This window comes from Polypterus senegalus, chromosome 16, assembly GCF_016835505.1.
Source record: "Polypterus senegalus isolate Bchr_013 chromosome 16, ASM1683550v1, whole genome shotgun sequence".
Classification (NCBI taxonomy): Eukaryota; Metazoa; Chordata; class Cladistia; order Polypteriformes; family Polypteridae; genus Polypterus; species Polypterus senegalus.
In genome coordinates this window covers 94863119-94883189 of record NC_053169.1, presented here as the reverse complement: position 1 = coordinate 94883189, position 20071 = coordinate 94863119, and the positions used below count along the sequence as shown (strand labels likewise).

At 38.9% G+C, this 20071-nt stretch overlaps 1 protein-coding gene across 2 annotated transcripts in view; it reads left to right on the top strand.

The window, feature by feature from the left end:
- Positions 1 to 19055, top strand: part of heca (hdc homolog, cell cycle regulator) — a 59212-nt gene extending 40157 nt beyond the window's left edge. For both annotated transcript variants that reach the window (XM_039739030.1, XM_039739031.1), the window contains exons 4-5: positions 12017 to 12221; positions 15853 to 19055. In XM_039739030.1, the coding sequence (XP_039594964.1) occupies positions 12017 to 12181 (165 nt within the window). In that variant the 3' untranslated portion in view covers positions 12182 to 12221; positions 15853 to 19055. The remainder of the gene's footprint in view (positions 1 to 12016; positions 12222 to 15852) is intronic.
- Positions 19056 to 20071: the final 1016 nt, after the last annotated feature.

The following is a 20071-nucleotide window of genomic DNA, read 5'->3' as shown; positions in this document are numbered from 1 at the left end:
AAACTAATTTGATTATGGTGTTCTGTGCATGCATGGAAAAAGTTGCATATGTGACTAGCAGCCAGTTACATCATTTGAATATGTAACTAGAACATTCAGAGTGAATTGTTATAACAGTTGTGTCTCGCTTAATGACAGCATATGGTTCTGACTACTGCTTCGTTAGTCAATTTCGTCATTAAGCGCGTTCACGCATAATATTTGGTGGGAGCGTGCCTCTTTGTCTGATGTCATATTCACTGTGCTAACTTTTGGTACAAGGTGCAGCATCGGAATTGCTACATTCCTTGCGAAAACCTTGCTGCACGCCGGCAGTACACAGGGACATACCTTGGTGGTAACGTAACTTACTCTAAGCTAACCTAACGTCAAGTAACCTAACCTGACATTAGAGTAATACTTATGTCACTTAAATTTATCAAAATTATTGAAAAACAGTAATAATAATAATACATTAACAACGATATTAATACTGTAATATGATCGCTTACAACAGCTTTTCAACATCATTTGATTTTGTTAATTGTATTTCTATGGAAGCTCTGTCTTTAAAGCACGAAATTGTTAGTCACAACATTGTTAACTGAGTCATGATTATACTATATACTGTTACTATATGGTGTGGATCGTTTGACAGATACACAGGAACTTTATTTCTGATACCTTCTTTGAGGGACTGGCACACTCAGCTTGTGTTTGCATGGACTTCCAGTGAGACTCTGCGTCCGTGCCATTACGTTTCACAGCCTCTGTTTTCGGTGTTGTAAATAAAGGTAAAGCACAAAGAAATGAGGGTCGAGGTCCTGTAGGATGCCTTGTCTTATTGTATTGTCCAAAGGACAAAGTTAGGGCACGGTCGTGCCAAAACGAAACAATCCAATTGTCAATCGCCATTTTAAAATGAAAGTTTCTCAAAGGTGTGGAGTTCTCCGTCGAAGATGGTCCAGATATGAACACCAGCTTGTAGTTGTCATTCGGTTTTGATATCTCCGTTACTGGAAGTTCATGTCTTCACGGGTACTAGAAATGACTTCAGTGACGCTCCGGGGTTTTTCTCTTCTTCTGTTCTAAGGAAACAGGCAGAACAAATGTTAGCGATGGTGCCAAACTTAATTCCTACCCTGTATTTGTCCAGCACAAACCCAATTTCCATGTGTGCGACAGTATATGAGTGTGTTTCAACCTGCAATGAAATCATGCTCTCGTCTGATTTGTTGTCTTTTGTATATTTGGGCTAGTATTCATTCTTATGCAACTGTGGAGATGGGTTACAAGTGTTTTTAAAAATTGGACTTCCACCGCCGAAAATGGTAACATCCAATGGCCACGTCATTTTTTTTCGGTTTTAGTAGCCTAACACTTACACAAATTAACTGCCAAGTTTAAAGTTCATGTCTCAAAACATCTGGATCTAATTAACAAAGATAAATTATGAAACAATAAAACCACCAATAATTTTCCACGTGTATAAGTGGTGTACAGCAAGATGTATTGGCTGACTGACTGCTTTTTGTGTGTGTGTAGGTTTGTGTGATAGCTCATCGAAGTAATTCCCTTTGTTTATGTTTCAGTTATCTCTGTTCATCTCTCATGTGCTTAATTTAGAATATTATGTATGTACTAATACATTGCTGTCCAAAATGACAAACTCAAACAATATAAAGTAAAACATAATTGTATTGTGCTTAATGAACAAAGCCACTTTTAGTGAAGAACTAGTTGTAGGTGGGGTTCAGCAAGTCCTTCTGGTGTGTGATTTGGGGTGCTGTGACTGGCCGAGCTCACTCTGTTGAGCAGCTCCTTGTGTGCTGTAATAGCTTGCTGAGGTGCCTAACGGGCCTTTTGTGACTGGCAAAGCTTTCTCATACTTTTTACTTTCTCGTATACAAAGTTTAGGTAAAGTACAAACCGGATTCCAAAAAAGTTGGGACGCTATACAAATCGTGAATAAAAACTGAATGCAATGATGTGGAGGTGCCAACTTCTAATATTTTATTCAGAATAGAGCATAAATCATGGAACAAAAGTTTAAACTGAGAAAATGTATCATTTTAAGGGAAAAATATGTTGATTCAGAATTTCATGGTGTCAACAAATCCCAAAGAAGTTGGGACAAGGCCATTTTCACCACTGTGTGGCATCTCCCCTTCTTCTTACAACACTCAACAGACGTCTGGGGACCGAGGAGACCAGTTTCTCAAGTTTAGAAATAGGAATGCTCTCCCATTCTTGTCTAATACAGGCCTCTAACTGTTCAATCGTCTTGGGCCTTCTTTGTCGCACCTTCCTCTTTATGATGCGCCAAATGTTCTCTATAGGTGAAAGATCTGGACTGCAGACTGGCCATTTCAGTACTTGGATCCTTCTCCTACGCAGCCATGATGTTGTGATTGATGCAGAATGTGGTCTGGCATTATCTTGTTGAAAAATGCAGGGTCTTCCCTGAAAGAGATGACGTCTGGATGGGAGCATATGTTGTTCTAGAACCTGAATATATTTTTCTGCATTGATGGTGCCTTTCCAGACATGCAAGCTGCCCATGCCACACGCACTCATGCAACCCCATACCATCAGAGATGCAGGCTTCTGAACTGAGCGTTGATAACAACTTGGGTTGTCCTTGTCCTCTTTGGTCCGGATGACATGGCATCCCAGATTTCCAAAAAGAACTTTGAATCGTGACTCATCTGACCACAGAACAGTCTTCCATTTTGCCACACTCCATTTTAAATGATCCCTGGCCCAGTGACAACGCCTGAGCTTGTGGATCTTGCTTAGAAATGGCTTCTTCTTTGCACTGTAGAGTTTCAGCTGGCAACGGCGGATGGCACGGTGGATTGTGTTCACTGACAATGGTTTCTGGAAGTATTCCTGAGCCCATTCTGTGATTTCCTTTACAGTAGCATTCCTGTTTGTGGTGCAGTGTCGTTTAAGGGCCCGGAGATCACGGGCATCCAGTATGGGTTTACGGCCTTGACCCTCACGCACAGAGATTGTTCCAGATTCTCTGAATCTTCGGATGATGTTATGCACAGTTGATGAGGATAGATGCAAAGTCTTTGCAATTTTTCGCTGGGTAACACCTTTCTGATATGCTCCACTATCGTTCTGCGCTCCATTGTGGGAATTGGTGATCCTCTACCCATCTTGGCTTCTGAGAGACACTGCCACTCTGAGAAGCTCTTTTTATGCCCAATCATGTTGCCAATTGACCTAATTAGTGTTAATTGGTCTTCCAGCTCTTCGTTATGCTCAAATTAACTTTTTCCAGCCTCTTATTGCTACTTGTCCCAACTTTTTTGGGATTTGTTGACACCATGAAATTTTGAATCAACATATTTTTCCTTTAAAATGATACATTTACTCGGACTAAATGTTTGATCTGTCATCTACGTTCTATTACAAATAAAATATTGACATTTGCCATCTCCACATCATTGCATTCAGTTTTTATTCACAATTTGTTTAGTGTCCCAACTTTTTTGGAATCCGGTTTGTAGATAGATAGATAGATAGATACTTTATTAATATTGTAATCGCCCAAAGATTCGATGTCGAGATTTTGATGAATCTCGACGTTTTAGACCTCCCTGACTTTCTTGTATACAAAGTGTATGGAAAGTATTGGAATCCCCCCACGCCCCAAAAAATTTCAATTTCGAGATATTGATGAATCTTGACATTTTAGACCTCCCTGAGTCCAAAAATACCATTTTTGGAATTATGTCTGTGTCTGTCTATCTGTGTGTCTGTGTCTGTTTGTGTTTGTGTGTGTAAACACAATAACTTGAGTACACTTTCACTCAGGTCAAGCAAATTTTGCATACAAGTATTAGGTACAAAACGTAGATTTCCATCAACTTTTGGGCTATTTCCATTAAACGGACATGGTACTTTACCTTTTATTCATGCAGCTGCAGATTTATTCAACTTTACTTTTATAATATTTGTTCAATATATTATTAATTTGATTTGTTGTTGATGGTTCTTGAACGTATATAATATAAAAATCATTGTCTTGCGGTGTACTTCTCAAATATCCATCCCATTATCTGAGTATACAAGAAATTCTAGGGGAGACCACTCCCGATTTTTCCTTAGTGTTTTATTTGCTCTTCTTAGCCGATTCATTGCTTTAATAAACTAAGCTTTAGGAGATAATGGCCCTGGATTCCTGCCTGCAATCACTTTGACTAAACCTACAACCACATAAGTGGAGGAATATGTAGAGTTAGACATTTGGTTAACAGGCACACAGATGTTATGAATCTTTACTAACCTCTCATTGTTCCCAAAGGGCCGTTGTACATTTTTTTTTGTCATTTTTCAAGCTTCTTAATGGTGATTTGCATGCATTTATCAGGTGTGTTTCAAGCTTCTTCTTTAAAAAGAGGAGCTTTGCAAGGAAAACGCTACTGACATCATTTCAGCACACATATGCCATGCTGAATTGGATTGTAATTAGGTGACTGGCTTGACCGTTCAAGAATTTTCCATTTGTTAGCTTTGTGAAACTCCTGTTTTGCCTCAACAGTATGTCTGGTCATTATCCTGTCATAGGATGAAGCACCATCCAGTGAGTGGAGGCATTTACTGCACCTTGAGCAGATGTTTCCTCCGAATTCATTGTGCCATTGCCACAAAACCTTTTTTTCAGGATTTTGCACGCTTGTTGAAGTCCTTTTTCACAAACTGTAATCTGGCCATCCTGTTTTTGTGGCTAACTAGTGGCTAGACATCAGCAGGCACTGAGGATCTTCTGTGGTGAAGCCTTAAATGATCATCTGCAGTGTATGAATTGTTTGATTTATGACTTTATTTTAATTTTTTTTAAGCTTGTATTTATAGCATGTAACATTCCATACAATCAAGTCAAATTTAACAAAACTAAATTCAATTCAACCCTCACCCATAAGAAAGAGAGAAAGGCCAACAGCCAGGAGGCTTTCTCCCCAATCCAAGTGCTTATTCTAAAACTAGCTGTGCAAACCCATGCTGTAAAAAGCCTATGCTCCTAGAAACTATTGAAATTGTCAGAAAAAAAATTTAAAGGCAGAGTCGGCGGTTTAATTTTGCGAACATGCTCACCCCCCCTTGTCTATCAGCGGCTAAACGAGTTTCTCTCTCGTTTGTCTTTCCTCGGCGGTTTCACTTTGGTGACAGAGTCGCTTTCTTTCAGCTTCATGCTGTAGCTTCGTACTTCTTTCTACTTCTGACTCGTGAACTTGGGGCCGCCTTGCTGGCTCTTTGAGCTTCATGTAGTAGCCTCATACTTCCGGACTGCCTTGCAGTTCCAGGCCGGACAGACAAACACACATACTTCCACGTGTAGATGTCTATATATAAGATATTATTTATTAGATTCTGCCGGTCCTGCCAGGTTTTAAAGTTTTGAACAAATCCTCTAAGAGAGAATTTGATTTTTTCCAGTTTCAAATAGTATATAACATCAGTTACCCACTGACTTAACAGAGGTGCGTTAAGATTCTTTAAGTTGAGCAAGATAAGTCTATGTGCTAATGGTGAATTAAAGGTAATTACAGTTTTGTTTGTCCCTCTCCTCTTTACACCCATCAGTGAGCCCACCAAACACAGCTATTAATGGATGATGAGGGATTGTGACACCAATAAAAATTGTGGTCCAGAATGATGTTTAATTGATGCTCGCTCAAAACATGTGGCCTAGTGAGGCTGGAGCTCGATTGCAACGTTCGCAGGCTGGATCTTGCCCTGGAAACAGTTTGGATAGTTTTAAATGAGAAAGATGTGCTCGATAAAAGATTTTTAAGTTGAATAATGGAATGCTTTGTGCATATGGAGCTCAAGTGAATTCTGTGCATGGCTGCCTTCCACTCCTTTGCTGAAATGTTGAGTGAGAGATCCTTTTTCCACTATACTTTGGGATCTTTGGGGACTTTAAAATGGTTTTATATATTTCAGAAATGCTGTCTCTTGATTTGCCACTTCAAACTGTGGAGCAGAGGTGTAAATCAAGGAGAAATGTATCTTTGTCCCAAACATTATGGAGGACAGTGTATATGTACAGCATAACTAATTCTCCTGTGTATTTTTGTTTTTGTGGTGAAACATGAATATTGATTGAAGGATATAGCCAGTCAAATCAAAGTAGCAGATAGCAGACATAAATGAGGCAGAGCATAAAGAGTTAATCCATTAACTTCAATAAAATAATTGTAGTTTTACTACAGAATTGGCTGCAAAAATATGAGCATGTGCTGATAATTAAGCACAATGTCCCGATTGTTACGGTGAAACGTAGCTAAAGAGGAAATACTTCATTCATTTAATTGTTTTCATAGACGACTTGTTGTTGCGCTTGCTTTACAGTGCTAGTTGCTCTTCTGTCAATTGGGGGTACTTTCCCATCTCAATGGCTGCTTACTTTCAGGTTTCATTTCCTTCTTCAGAATGCTTGCGTCTTCCTTTGAAGTCTCAATTGAATAGTTCTTCTCCGCTGTTTACGTTTAGGGTTGCAATCTGCTGCAGCATTTTCTTACTTGACAGTTGTTACGTTGCAGTCTTTGCCTGTCTTCTTTATCACTAATCTTCTGTGCTTAGCACAGTGTTTGATGTTTTCTCTTTTCTGGAAACTTTGTTATATTTCTATTTGTGTTAAGCATATTTTGTGGGGCTCTGCAGCCCCTATGACACTGAAATGGATTAAGCAGGTTTGTTGACGGATGGATATTTTTTCTCACGTAATCTTGTATAAACCTGTTAAGTGCTTAACCTGTATTATGTACATTTTAACCAAACAGCTCTAGAGCACAAAAAGGAAATATGGATGAAAAGCTGTAATGCAAAAAAAAAAAAAAGAGCCCTGATGAGGATGTTTACAGGCTGTGTAGGCCTTACTGTTTAAGAGCATTTTGCCTATTTAATTTTTAAGCAGAACTACTTTTGACTTTTTCTTTTATACGATGTGACCACTGAGAGGACGAGTTACTTGCTCAGAAATGCACAAGCGAGTAAGTGGTGATGACCAAACTTTGTAGTCTTGTGTTTTACAGTCCAAGGCCTTGGTGCCTCAAGAAAAATGTACTGTAAATACAAGTTGAGCATCCCTAATCGGAAATTCCAAAATTTGTGAGTGCCGACAATTCCACAACTGAGTAATAAGCATAACTTTTTCTCTACAGTCTGCTCTGGTACTCTACTGCACATCTGTAACCTCAGGCACACAGATAAAGTGTTTAACTACAAAAACAGTCAACTCTGACAGTGACCAGTCTGGTGAGGGTTAACATAAAAGGGCTTTAGGTGGGATTTAGGGCATGAGTATTCAGGTCTGATGTACAGTCTGAATGGGAAGATAGGCTCACCCTAGGGCCCTACACTGAGAAAACACAGGGTTTAAAATATGTTCTCGGCTTTCACTAAAAACCACATGTGGTAAGTATGACGTATAACAAATTTGTCATTTTTAGGTTATTTCTTTAATGTAGCTATTCATGGTGCATTGGTGACCCTAACAAGTCTTGTACTGGTATTTACTGTACTTTGGTTCAGTGGCGGTACAGTAATTGCAAAGCTAGCTTGAAGCATTCTTCTGAGGTACTCCCAATTTTTACTCAAAACTGTTTCGTACAATTGAAATGTTTGAAATAAAATGTGCGTCCTATACTTTTGTGAACTAGGCCACTTTAACGTTAACAATAATCTGGTGGTCGCCTAGGGATGTTATTGTTGCTGACGCATGGAAAAAGCTATGGGCGGCAGACCCTCCTACAGACTCTTTCCTGATCAACGACCCAACCGAATGCATGCCAGGTTTTGACCTTCCCTGCTACCGAACAGGGGTTGGCAGATGTGCTGCAAACCTACATGGAAGGTAGTATCGTGACAACCTGCTCTGTTCTTGTGGAGAACAGCAAACCATTGGCCCACGTCATCAACAATTGTCTCATCCTAAATGTTCAGCAGTGGTCTTTCTATGTTCTATATGGCCTCAGCATCTGCTGTTGACTATTTGTGAAAAGTTAACTGCATTTGCAAAACAACATCAACAATATTAACAAAACCTTAACAAAAAAAATTGGGAGTGGTCTCCCCTTGACTGTCTCATATACTCAAATATGGGGATGGATATTTGAGGAGTAAACTCCAAGACAATTAGTTTTTTATATTATGTACGTTAAAGAACCATCAACAACAAATCAAAGTAATAATATATTGAACAATAATTATAAAAGTAAAGTTGAATAAATTGGACTGTACAGCTGCATGAATAAAAGGTAAAGTACCACTTCTGGTTAACTGAAATGGCCCAAAAGTTGTTAGAAATCTACGTTTTGTACCGAATACTTGTATGCAAAATTTGGTTGAGCTAAGTGAAAGCGTACTCAAGTTATCGTGTTTACATACACGCGCACACAGAGACAGACACACACACACACACAATTCCAAAAATGGTATTTTCTGACTCTGGGAAGTCTAAAACATCAATTCATCAAAATCTCAAAATAGAAGTTTTTAAATATTCCAATACTTTCCCTATACTTCATGTACGAGAAAGTCGGGGAGGTCTAAAACATCGAGATTCATGAAAATCTCGACATTGAATCTTTGGACGATTACAATACTTTCCCTACACTTTGTATATGAGAAAGAGAACCTGAGAAAAAACCTGCAAATAATTTGTAGTAATTATGTACATTTAATACAGTCATGTGAAAAGTACACTCAATGGGAGCTGTTGACTTTTTCAGTATATTTGAAGAGGCAAACAGTAGATCTTTGTACAAACAGTGCCTACAGAAAAATACACAAGAAACATTTGCATTTTCAATAATTTATTCAACAATGGTATCAATTGATGTAATTATCTACAGGGGGAAAAAATAAGTCCATTCTTCACCTCTGAAGCTGGTGTTACCCCCTTTTAAGAGAAATAACTTCCTGTAGGCATTTTGCGTAATTGCCCAACAGCTCTGACATCAGCATAGTGAACTTTTTGACCAATCCTGCCAGCAAAATTCTTTCAATTATAAGGTATTTGTGCATTTTTTTGAAAGTACTGTCCGTTTGATATCCCTCCACTACATTTTGAGGGGATACAAATTAGGGCTTTGGCTAGGCCAGTCCATAACCCTCCATTTCCTCTTTCTGAGCCATTCCTTGGTGGATTTGCTAGTGTCCTTCGACTCATTATTGTGTTGAAGAGGTCCAGTTCAACTTCAACTTTCGAACAGATCGTCTCATATTCTGCTCAAAGCACACTTTGATATGACGCAGAATACATAGTTAAGTCGATGACACCCAGCTGCCCAGACCCTGAGGCAGCAAAGCAACCCCAAACCATAACATTTCCATTAACATGCTTCACAGTTGCTATTCGGTGGTTCTCCTGAAATGCTGTCATCTTCTTCTGGAATACAGTCTGCACCAAACATGTCTACTGTTACTGTGGCCAGAAAACTCTGAATCTTTGATTCATCCATTCATCCATCCAGAGAACATTGTTTCAGAAGGCCTGGTCTTTGCTTAGGTGTCCAATGGTTAACTGTAGATTTGCTCTGGTGGTCTTTTTGGACATCAAAGGCTTTTTCCTGGTACACCTTTACATGCTGGTCAAATATGTGCAATCTCTTTGTCATGGTAGATGCATACACATTTGGCACCAACTTTTGCAAGAGTTACCTGCAGATTCTGCAATGAAAATTTGGGCTTCTTGGAGACTTTTTTTAGTATTAAAATGGTCAGATCTTGGGCTGAATTTGCTCGGCTGGTCAGTCCTGGACAAGTAAGCAATTTTTTTTTTTAAATCCATATCACTTGTAGATGATTTTCCTTAACAGTAGAATGATCGATTTCAGATAATTTGTTGATCATTTGAGTCCTAGAAAACTAGAACCTTCTTTGTGAAGGCCTTAAAGAGGTCTTTTGATTTTGACAAGATGATACCACACACATCAATAACAAAGAGAACTCCAGGCCCACGATATCTACATTTTAAATATGTCCAGCTCAAACTCCCTAAAGAGGCCTAATCTAGAACACCAGAGTCTAATTTGATGGATTTGAAGTGGTAGTAAATGTAGGGGCCTGCTTAATTTTTCCATGTGACAAATCAGCATTTTTGTGATTCTTAGATTGCTAGAATGAAAAACCGTGTCAATTTTATTTGTCATTTATTCAAGTGGACATTGTAAGTAAAGTCTCCATGAAGATCTAGTGTTTGCCTGTTCAAATATGTTGAAATGGTCAGCAGTTTTTCATGGGGTGCATTTACTTCTTCACATGTCTGTACGGTGTTAATAGGTTGCTACATGTTAATCAACTGAAAGAACCCTAAGAACCCCACCATAAAACAAGGAGTAAATAATAATCCTGTTGTACATTTCATTGGACAAAAGTCTGATTCCTTTTATGGGAAGTTAATTAAAATCTCTAATGTTTTCATCAATTAATAACTAACCATTTGGATTCTTATCTTTGCGTGATTATCTTTTGATTGCATGCTGGAGGATATTAATTTGAGATATGATTCTATATACACTCACCACCCACTTTAATAGGTAGGTTCAACTGCATGTTAACCCAAATGTCTAATCAGCCAATCAGATGGCAGCAACTCGATGCATTTTCAGCATGTAGACATTGTCAAGTTGACCTGCTGTTCAAATCGAGAATCAGAATGGGGAAGAAAGGTGATTTGAGTGACTTTGAAAGTGGCATGGTTTTTGCCAGAAACTGCTGATCAACTGGAATTTTCACGCACAGCCATCAGTAGGGATTACAGAAAATTGTCAGAAAAAGGGAAAACATCCAGTGAGCAGAAGGTCCCTAGTTGAGAATACCTTGTTGAGGTCAGAGGAGAATGGCCAGGCTAGTTTGAGCTGAAAGAAAGGCAACAGTTACTCAAATAAATACTCGTTACCACCGAGGTATGCAGAAGGGCATCTCTGAACACACAACACATCGAACCTTGAAGCAGATGGGCTACAACAGCAGTAGACCACACCGTGTGCCACTCCAGCCAGCTGAGAACAGGCAACTGAGGCTACAATTCACATAGGCTCACCAAAATTGGACAATAGAAGATCGGAAAAACGTTGCCTGGTCTGATGAGTCTTGATTTCTGCTGCGACATTCAGATGGTAGGGTCAGAATTAGGTACCAACACCATGAAAGCATGGATCCATCCTGCCTTGTTTCATTGTTTCAGGCTCGTGGAGGTGGTGGAATGATGTGGGGGATTTTTTTCTTGGCACACTTTGGACCCTTTAATACCAATTGAGCATCATTTAAATGCCACAGCCTATCTGAGTATTGTTGCTGACCATGTTCATCCCTTTATGACAGCAGTGTACCCATCTTTTGATGGCTACTTCCAGAAGGATGAGGCACCATGTCATAAAGCTTAAATCACCTCACACTGGTTTCTTGAACATGACAATGAGTTGACTGTACTCAGATGGCCTCCACAGTCACCAGATCTCAACCCAATAGAGCACCTTTGGGATGTGGTGGAACAGGAGACTCCAGCAGACAAATCTGTGTGATGCTATCATGTCCATATGGACGAAAATCCCTAAGGAATGTTTCCAGTACCTTGTTAAATCTATGCCACGAAGAATTACGGCTGTTCTGAGGGCAAAAGGGGGTCCGACCCAGTACTAGTAAGGTGTACCTAACAAAGTGGACGGGTGAGTGTGTGTTACTGACTTCCAGCTTGTTCAGTGTAGTACAATCTTAAAAATCAGTAATAAAGAGGGTCTTTCTTGTGTGCTGTCCATGATCAACGTGTTCTCTTCTTACACCTCTATCCTCCTTGAAGTTTTCTCTGCTCATCCCAACTCCTTCCATTGGGATGAGTGTAGAAAAATATTAAAATATGGTCCAAATTGAATTTTATATATATATAAAAATAATATCAACTGCGTTCCTGCAAACCCTTGTTACTATACTGTCTGTCTGAAAGCATGTGCACTTAAGTGGCATGTCATAAAAAGAACATCCTCTAATTTTTTTTTTTTCCTTTTCTCATTTTTAGGCCCGCTTGAACTGTAAGCATTGTGGAAAGCCAGTGATAGATGTCAGAGTCGGGATGCAATACTTTTCAGAATACAGCAACGTTCAGCAGTGTCCTCACTGTGGCAATTTAGACTACCACTTTGTGAAGCCATTCTCCTCCTACAAAGTGCTTGAGGCTTATTGACGAAAACTAGTCAAGTGGAATAGCAAATTATTTTTACTAGGCAATGATATTTTTTTTTTGTTTATGTACAAATTAATTTTTTCTTTTGTAGAGTTCTTAAAAAATGTTCATTTTTCTAACAAGGTAAACTGATTGGTTTTTACAGTGCTACTTTGAAAGGAAACAGCTCAGTGACTGTAATGGTAAAAGCAAAGTTGGTAATAAAAAGATCACCCAGACATACTAAAAAAAAAAAAATGAGGAGAAACCATGACGAGTGAATGTATCTTTTAGACAGATGGTTAATTTATGCTTTTGTAAAACAATTAATAAAAAATGAAGAAAGATAAATCTATTGAGGTGGCCATACCATGCAAAATTATAGTTTGGTGGATTTTGCTTTTTTATTGTTGCTGCAGGATAATCTTTTTGGTATTTAAGTTGGCATGCATAGTCTAAATAAATCTCACATACAGACCGCATGTAGTAAGACAGCGAAATTGTTCCTTTTAATGAAGAATTTGTGCTTCTTGTCCAGTTTTTAAAGTCTTGATTTAAATATGTGTTTTATTTTCTGCAGGTTCAATCACCTTGCCGTATGTTAATGAATACGAATCTCCATTCTGTGGTAGTCCCCTTTTGTGATTCAGTTTCATCAGCTGGTATAGATCTACGTCCAGGTTTTCTCATTTAGAGCTGGCCTGCACTTTCCATTTAAAATCACTGTCACAGTTTTATTTGTTGTTGTAGCTAGAGACACATTGAGTATCATTATTCTGCCAGCAAACTGAGCAGAGAGAAAAGTTGAAAATGGAAATGATATGGTTAGTATTCACCAAAGGGGTTGAAACTGTAAGTCAAAGGAGATTGTTACTTTAGATGTCAAAACACGAACCGAAACTATAGTCAAGCAGAAGCACCAAGAAGGACGCACAAGTTAGAAAGTTGTTGTTTTTTTTGCTTCTGAATCCAAATCATGAATGCTGAGTTATGCACCATACTGGTATAAATACTGAAATATAATTGGCGTCAAATATTGCATCCTCATAGTTTTTTGTTTCTGAATCATGGATGCTGAGTTACGCACCATAACGGTATAAATACTGTCACGTAATTAACATTGAACGTTGCATCGTAAGGGTTTTTTGGTTCTGAATCCAAATCATGGATGCTGATTTATGCACCACATCGGTATAAATACTGTCACGTAAGTAACGTTGAATGTCGCATTGTACAAGCTCTGTCTCCTGGCCGTTAGGAACAATATCGTAGCAAAAATGTTCATGAAATGGAAGCGCTGTTACAATAAACAAGACAGCTCAGCGAGGCAGTCATCAATATAATAATACTGAACAGAATTTAAAATATAATAAACAATGATCAAAATGTTCCAAAGGGCATAACGCCAAATTTCTACTAAACCCTCGCTAGAAAATAATTAAGTGTAGAGACTCGTAACAATCGTGAAGTAAACCTTCAGTTCTACATGTCCTGTAGTCTGGTAGTGCGAGTTACTATTTCGAGCTTTGCACTTTTACTATTCGGAGCTCGATTCTAAATTGGCCGTAGTGTGTGCTTGGTGTGTTTGTGTGTGGCCTGCGGTGGGTTGGCACCCTGCCCTGGATTGGTTCCTGCCTTGTGCCCTGTGTTGACTATTCGGAGCTCTGAGTTTGTGACACCTCACCTTCCCACTTAAGAGCATTCACGTGCATTTCTGGTCAGACAATTCAGAGAAAAATGAGAGTTTGCTGTTGACTTGTTACTTAGCCTGCCAAAAAAGCAATTAAAGATGAACAGCTTTTTTGAGGGGGGGGATAAAGAGCAAAATAAACGTATTGAACGTTTCACTCCGCTCCAAATGCATTTCGACCAAAAAGAAAAAACTAAAAGAAAAATGGCATTTCAGCCTGACAAGTTACAGATTTTATTTTAAATAATTGGCTAAGGTGAAAGGTCAGAATCACGTCACAACCCGGGTAGTTTTGTTTTGTCCAAGTTGCAATTCCAAGTTTGTCTAGTATTCATTTGGTTTTTCCAACTCGTATTTACCGTGCGTTCGAGTGAACACACAGCATTAGTCTATTCTGATAGGAGGTGACAGATTAAAATGGAGGTCTAGATGTCGGCTAACTGAGAAGAAAGAAATGCTGACCTTGAAGGACTGAGAGTTACTTCATGAGCTGCCATTTACACTTTAAACTGTATGACCAGCCACGTTTGCCATTATAGCGGCCTACTATTCATGTTACTGTCTTGGGCCCAGTCAATCTTGTCCTTGCACAGTTTGTTCATTTTGCCTCAAAATGCTTTCTGAGCATTTCTAAGGTTATCTCTGTAGATTCTATTCACCTGGGCAGGCGTGCAACAAACTGTAGACAGAATTTCAGGGCTATGTCACTTTCCAATTAGATAATCGCTTCACATATCTAGCCGCTGCACCACTTTTGCAATTAGCAAGTGTTCTGTAGCAACAGTTTGGGCATGTCTCGAACAGCCATGTGTTAAATCCCCTGCTCAAATGAATCCAACAGTTAGGCTTTGGAACTGATTAAATGAGCTGAAGATAAAATAATTATTTTTTTAATTCAGTGGTTATAATCCATGTAACTTTGAAGTTTTTCAAAAGCTAATCAGTGAATTTAACACTACATTCACTAACCCATTTAGTACATTTCACGGTCACCCTGCAGCTTGTGGCACAAGGCAGGAAGCAGCGCTGGACTGGACACCAATTCATTGCTGATTCCACACAAACCAGTCTAGAAATGGCAGTTAAGTTGCATCCCTTTGGGAATGTTGGAGGAAAAGTGATTTCAATTAGAATTGGCGACAGGCATTTCTCGATAAAAAGAGTAAAAATTCAAGATACTTAAATACACGTTATGTAGACTCGCCGGGTGGTTACGCTTTACAGATTGCATTAAGTCAGCCGTTCCTTTCATTTTACGGACATTAAATGTAAGTACTATAAGTACTATTTTTATTTGTACCCTAGGTAAAAATTTCTCAAAGCACTTACAAATGAAGTGTGAGCTACAGATCCAGCAAACTATTTAGCAGATTGGTATGGCCCTTTTATTATAAAGCAGATCAGCTGAATGTTTTAGTTTTATTTTTATTTTACTGTGTTCTTTTGGAAATAGGATCCATTCAGTTTCATTTACATGGTATGTTTAGAAGTCAGTAAAAAAAAAAACAGTCCTCAATTATAATTTGGTTTAAGCACCAAGAGATTTGAAGCCAGTTTTTTTACATGAAGACTTCTTGCACATTCGGACTTCTCTCTCCTTGTTAGAGCCTTTTAAAATGATTTTTTTTTAAATGTTCCACAATAGCATGTTGCTAAATGTCATTTAAATTCTTTTTCCAGTTTTTGCTAACCGTTTCAAACGCTACCCGGTTTGACTTCTAAACTAATTTCATTTTGTATGCTGAGTACCATCTGCCTGATCCAAGAGGTATGCCTGGCCAAAATATCCTCAATATGTGTAATATATTTTTTATTTAAATGCATTTTTGATTGAGTTCATATCATGAAGTGCCTTTAATGCTTTTTGATATTTAATTTGAGAAAGAACGCTACTAATCTCCTTCAGGGAGGTGAGTGACTAATCTTTCCAAACATTTCAGTCAGTAAAACCAATCCATGTAAAAATCACCTGTCTTTTGATTTTCTACCCTTGTTCTTACAGTGTAAGTGAACGTCAAAGGAATTATTTAGAGGCAACCAGACGAAGGAAAAGTGTACCAAAGAGTAGAGAATTAGCAGAAGGAAGACTAAAGAAAAGTTGATGTTTCAGAAGTATTTGATGAAGCCATTGTGAGGTAATGCAGGAGAGGAGACAGAGAAATTCAGTCCTGGCCACACAATTTGGCACTCCTGCACTTCTTTCAGAAAATGTATCATTTCTCCCAGGAAACTGCCACAATTACAAATGCTTTGGCATTGTCTTGTTTATTTCTTTTGTTTGCATTGGAACGACACAAACGAGCAAAGAAAAGAAGGCAAACCTGATCTCATTCCACAAGGAACTCCAGAGATGGACTGGACACATTTTTTGTTAGCACCCACTTTGGAAACAAAAACTGAAATCGGTCACTTCCTTGTAATCAAGAATGAGTCTCTTTAACACCTCTCTACTGGGATTTTGGATCAGTCGTCTATAGCCAGCTGCTCCAGGTCCCCCAGATTTGAAGGGTGCCTTCTGCCACCTGCTATTTTGAGGTCTCTCCACATGTGTTCTATGGGATTTAGATCTGGACTCATTGTTGGTCACTTCAAAACTCTCCAGCACTTTCTCTTAAACCATTTCTGGGTCGTTTTTTGAAGTATGCTTTGGGTCCTTGACCTGCTGGAAGGGCTTTGACTTCTGATTGAGACCAAGCTGTCTGGCCCACACTGCACTCCAAAATTCTTAAATAGTCATGATGTCAGGCACGCAGTCAAGGCATCCAGTGACAGATGCAGCAAAGTAACCCCAAAGTATCTGTACATCTCCACCATGTTTGACCATCGGGACTGAGTTCTTTTCTTTAAAGGCCTTATTTTGTTTTCTGTAAACGGTGCAACGTTGTGCTTTACCTAACAGCTCAAGTTTTGGTCTCATCCCTCAACAGTATGTTCTCCCAGATAGATGCTGGCTACTTCAGGTTGTTTTGACAAACTCCATTCTGGCTTATTCAGGGGATCCTTGTGCATCTCCTACCATAGTGCCCCATTTCATTCAGATGGTGATATAGTAGGAGACTGGTCAGCGTGAATTAGTTTGGAAGTTGATTGAGGTTCTTTATCCACCATTTTTAACAATTCTACATTTCAATCTTCAATCAGTTTTTCTCTTCCGTCCACGTGCAGGGAGGTTCATGACAGTAAACTTGTTTATGACATTAAGCACAATGGACACAGAAACATTAAGGTCTCTAGAGATGGACTTGGAACCTTGAGATTGTCCATACTTTTCCACAATTTTGGTTCCCCAATCCTCTGACAATCTTTTGCTGTCGTTTCTAACTCTCCATGCTCAGTGTGGTCCACACGGCCGCAAAGATCGCGTCAACTTTTCTCTATTTAAACGGGTTGCAAAGCACTTGTTACTTGCCACGGGCGAGTTTAAATACAAACCAAAGGACCATCACATGACTGAAATTCAGTTATTTCCTTGCAGGTTTGAAAAGGTTCCTATAATTTTTCCTGTGCATTTTGTATGTCTGTGTGGAATTTGACTTCTTGCCTCTGCTTTTTTGTGTTGTCCCAATGCAAACCAAAGAAATAAAAAGTGTGAATGTTCAGACATTTGTAACTCCAGCAATTTTTCTGAGAGTGGTGGTTCATTTTCTGAAATAAACGCTAGGGTGCATGTATTTTTGGTATTGACTGTCCAACCGAGAAATAAACACAAAAGTTATTATTGCCTTTCAGTGTTACAAAATTAGAACATTTAGTTGAACTTCACAGTTTTATATGTTCTGATTGTTCTTATTTTCAGCAAATTGTGGTGGAATCCTTTGGTCTCTTAATGCACGCCAGCCCCCTAACGTTTTTACCCCAAAAAACAAGTGGAACAAAGGCAGTTAAAGATGATTGCTCGGTGTTGCACACTGAGGTCACCTGTAAGGACTGTGACAGCCGTCCAGTACCATTGGGCCACACTTTCCACAAATAAAATAAGGTCAGAAACATCTGTGTGCAGGGTTCAAAGCACGAATGAATGTAAGGAAAGTTAACCAGCAGAGAGAGAAGTCAAGCTTGACTACTTCGCTCCTGACATTTTCTTCATACCATGTAAATCAATCCATTTCATAGTGTTGGGGATTTTCAGTTATTAGTAATATTTTTGTTTGAGAACATGACAAAAGGAAGAAACTTAGCCTTGCTGATCATCATCATGTTAATTATAATTGCTTACTTATTTCATTTAGTCCTTGGGGAAGCGGGTTTTGCCATCCTTTGGTCAGCCATAGCATTGTGCAGTTGACTGCGTAAATGTGCACTTCTGTCCAAAATGACATCTGGGTCCACATGCTTTGGGAGTTGTGAATGTTTGTTAAAGAGGCACTGAACTTTGATGATGTGTTAGTGTGGAATGGACGATTATGAAGGTCATTTGCATTTTATCGATTTTTTTTTTGCCAGTAAGCAACTGAAACAGTTAACTCAATTCTTCTTATTTCCCCCTAGCCCAGATTTTGCTTGTTTGAAGGAGCAGTGCCAAAGAAACTTAACCTTTATCTTGTATAAACTGATACATTAACCTGTATTCTTTTAAAATACCCAAAGAGGTTGGTCGTGATATTAATGAGATTGATATTAAAGGGAGTTGTTGCATCTTCCTTGCATCATGTCGGCCGGTGAAATGGTCTTCTGTGAGGACGGACAGTCAGTACTTTGATTACAACTTTTTTTGGCTCTCTCATAAATGGTAATCATTCTCATTAATTTCGTGACGGGCCTCATATGTCTCTTATACTTGAGGTTAGTTTTGTCTTGGGACCAAAGTCTTTTTCATTTAAAACGTTGGTAAACAATCAATGAGTAAGTCAGGCTTTCTAGTTTACATTATCTAGCTGAATGAAATGAAAGCACACTTGAAGACACTTGAGCTCTGAGTCATAAATAGGAACTGAAGTAGCAGTGAGGGAGCTGAAAATTGAAACTGATGCTCGAGAATAAACGGCCTTAAATTGCGTCATGGCAGTTTTTTTTTTATAAACTGCAGCAAGTTCCCCTAATGAAAATGCAAATGGCCTTCTTTGTGGCACACAAGCAAAGTATGGTGTTCCTCTCAACCTATGTACATAATTTCCCATTAAAAGATATTTATTTTAATGCCCTTCAGAAGGCTGTATGATGTTGAAAAGGTTAATATTTATATAAAGACCTTGCTTTTAAAGCCTCTTTTGTCTTAAGCGTCTTCCATTCTTTTTTGCATATGGGAGATTATTTGTCGATTAAATATAATGAAGTATCTATCTATCTAAAATAAGCACGGAATTCTGCCTATTTGCAGTGGGCATAGAAAAGAATTCAGCCCCCTTCAAAATATTCACATTTTGTTGCTTTGCAGCCTGAAATGAAGATTAACACACAAAAATATTTCTCCAGCTTTATGTACTTAATGCAATTTATAACCACAAAGTGAAAGATATAATAGTAACTTCTGGAAGGAAAAAAAACAAAAAAAACAGAATCACTAAAGGATCCCCCCATGTCAGTACTTTGTGGAACCCCTTGCCTCAAATCTGTTGGGATTCTGCTCTGCCACCTTTGCACATCTAGACTGTGTAATATTTGCCCACTCGTCTTTGCAGAATTATTCGAGCTCAGTCAGATTGGATGGAGACCGTTGGTGGACTTGCAGTCTTCAAGTCATGCCACAGATTTTCAATAGGGTTTAAGTCTGGGCTGTGACTAAGCCACGCAAGGACATTCACTTTTTTTTTTCCCCTCCTTCAGCCGCTGTCTAGTCACCTTTGGTATGTGCCTCGGGTCATTGTCATGTTGCACGGTGAACTTTCTGGCAGCAGGTTTTCCTCAAGAATGTCTTGGTATTTTGCACCATCCATTTGTCCTTCTTGACCAGTGCCAGTGCCAGTCTCTGCTGCAGAGAAACACTGCATGATACTACCACCTCCATGCTTTACTGTGGTTCTGGTGTTTTGGATGGTGAGCTGTATTGGCTTTTCCACCTGATACACTGTTTGGCATTGGGGCCAAATAGTTTTGACCATAACCCCTTTTTCTATTTGGCCTCAGAATCTTCAATGTGTGTTTTTGGGGGGAAAAACTCAAATGGAAACTTGATGTGACCTTTCTTGCAACCCTCCCATACAAGCCACGTTTGTGGAGTATTTGTGATTTTGTTGTCACACAATGACTACTCCTTGCCATAAAACCCTGTAACTCTTTCAGAG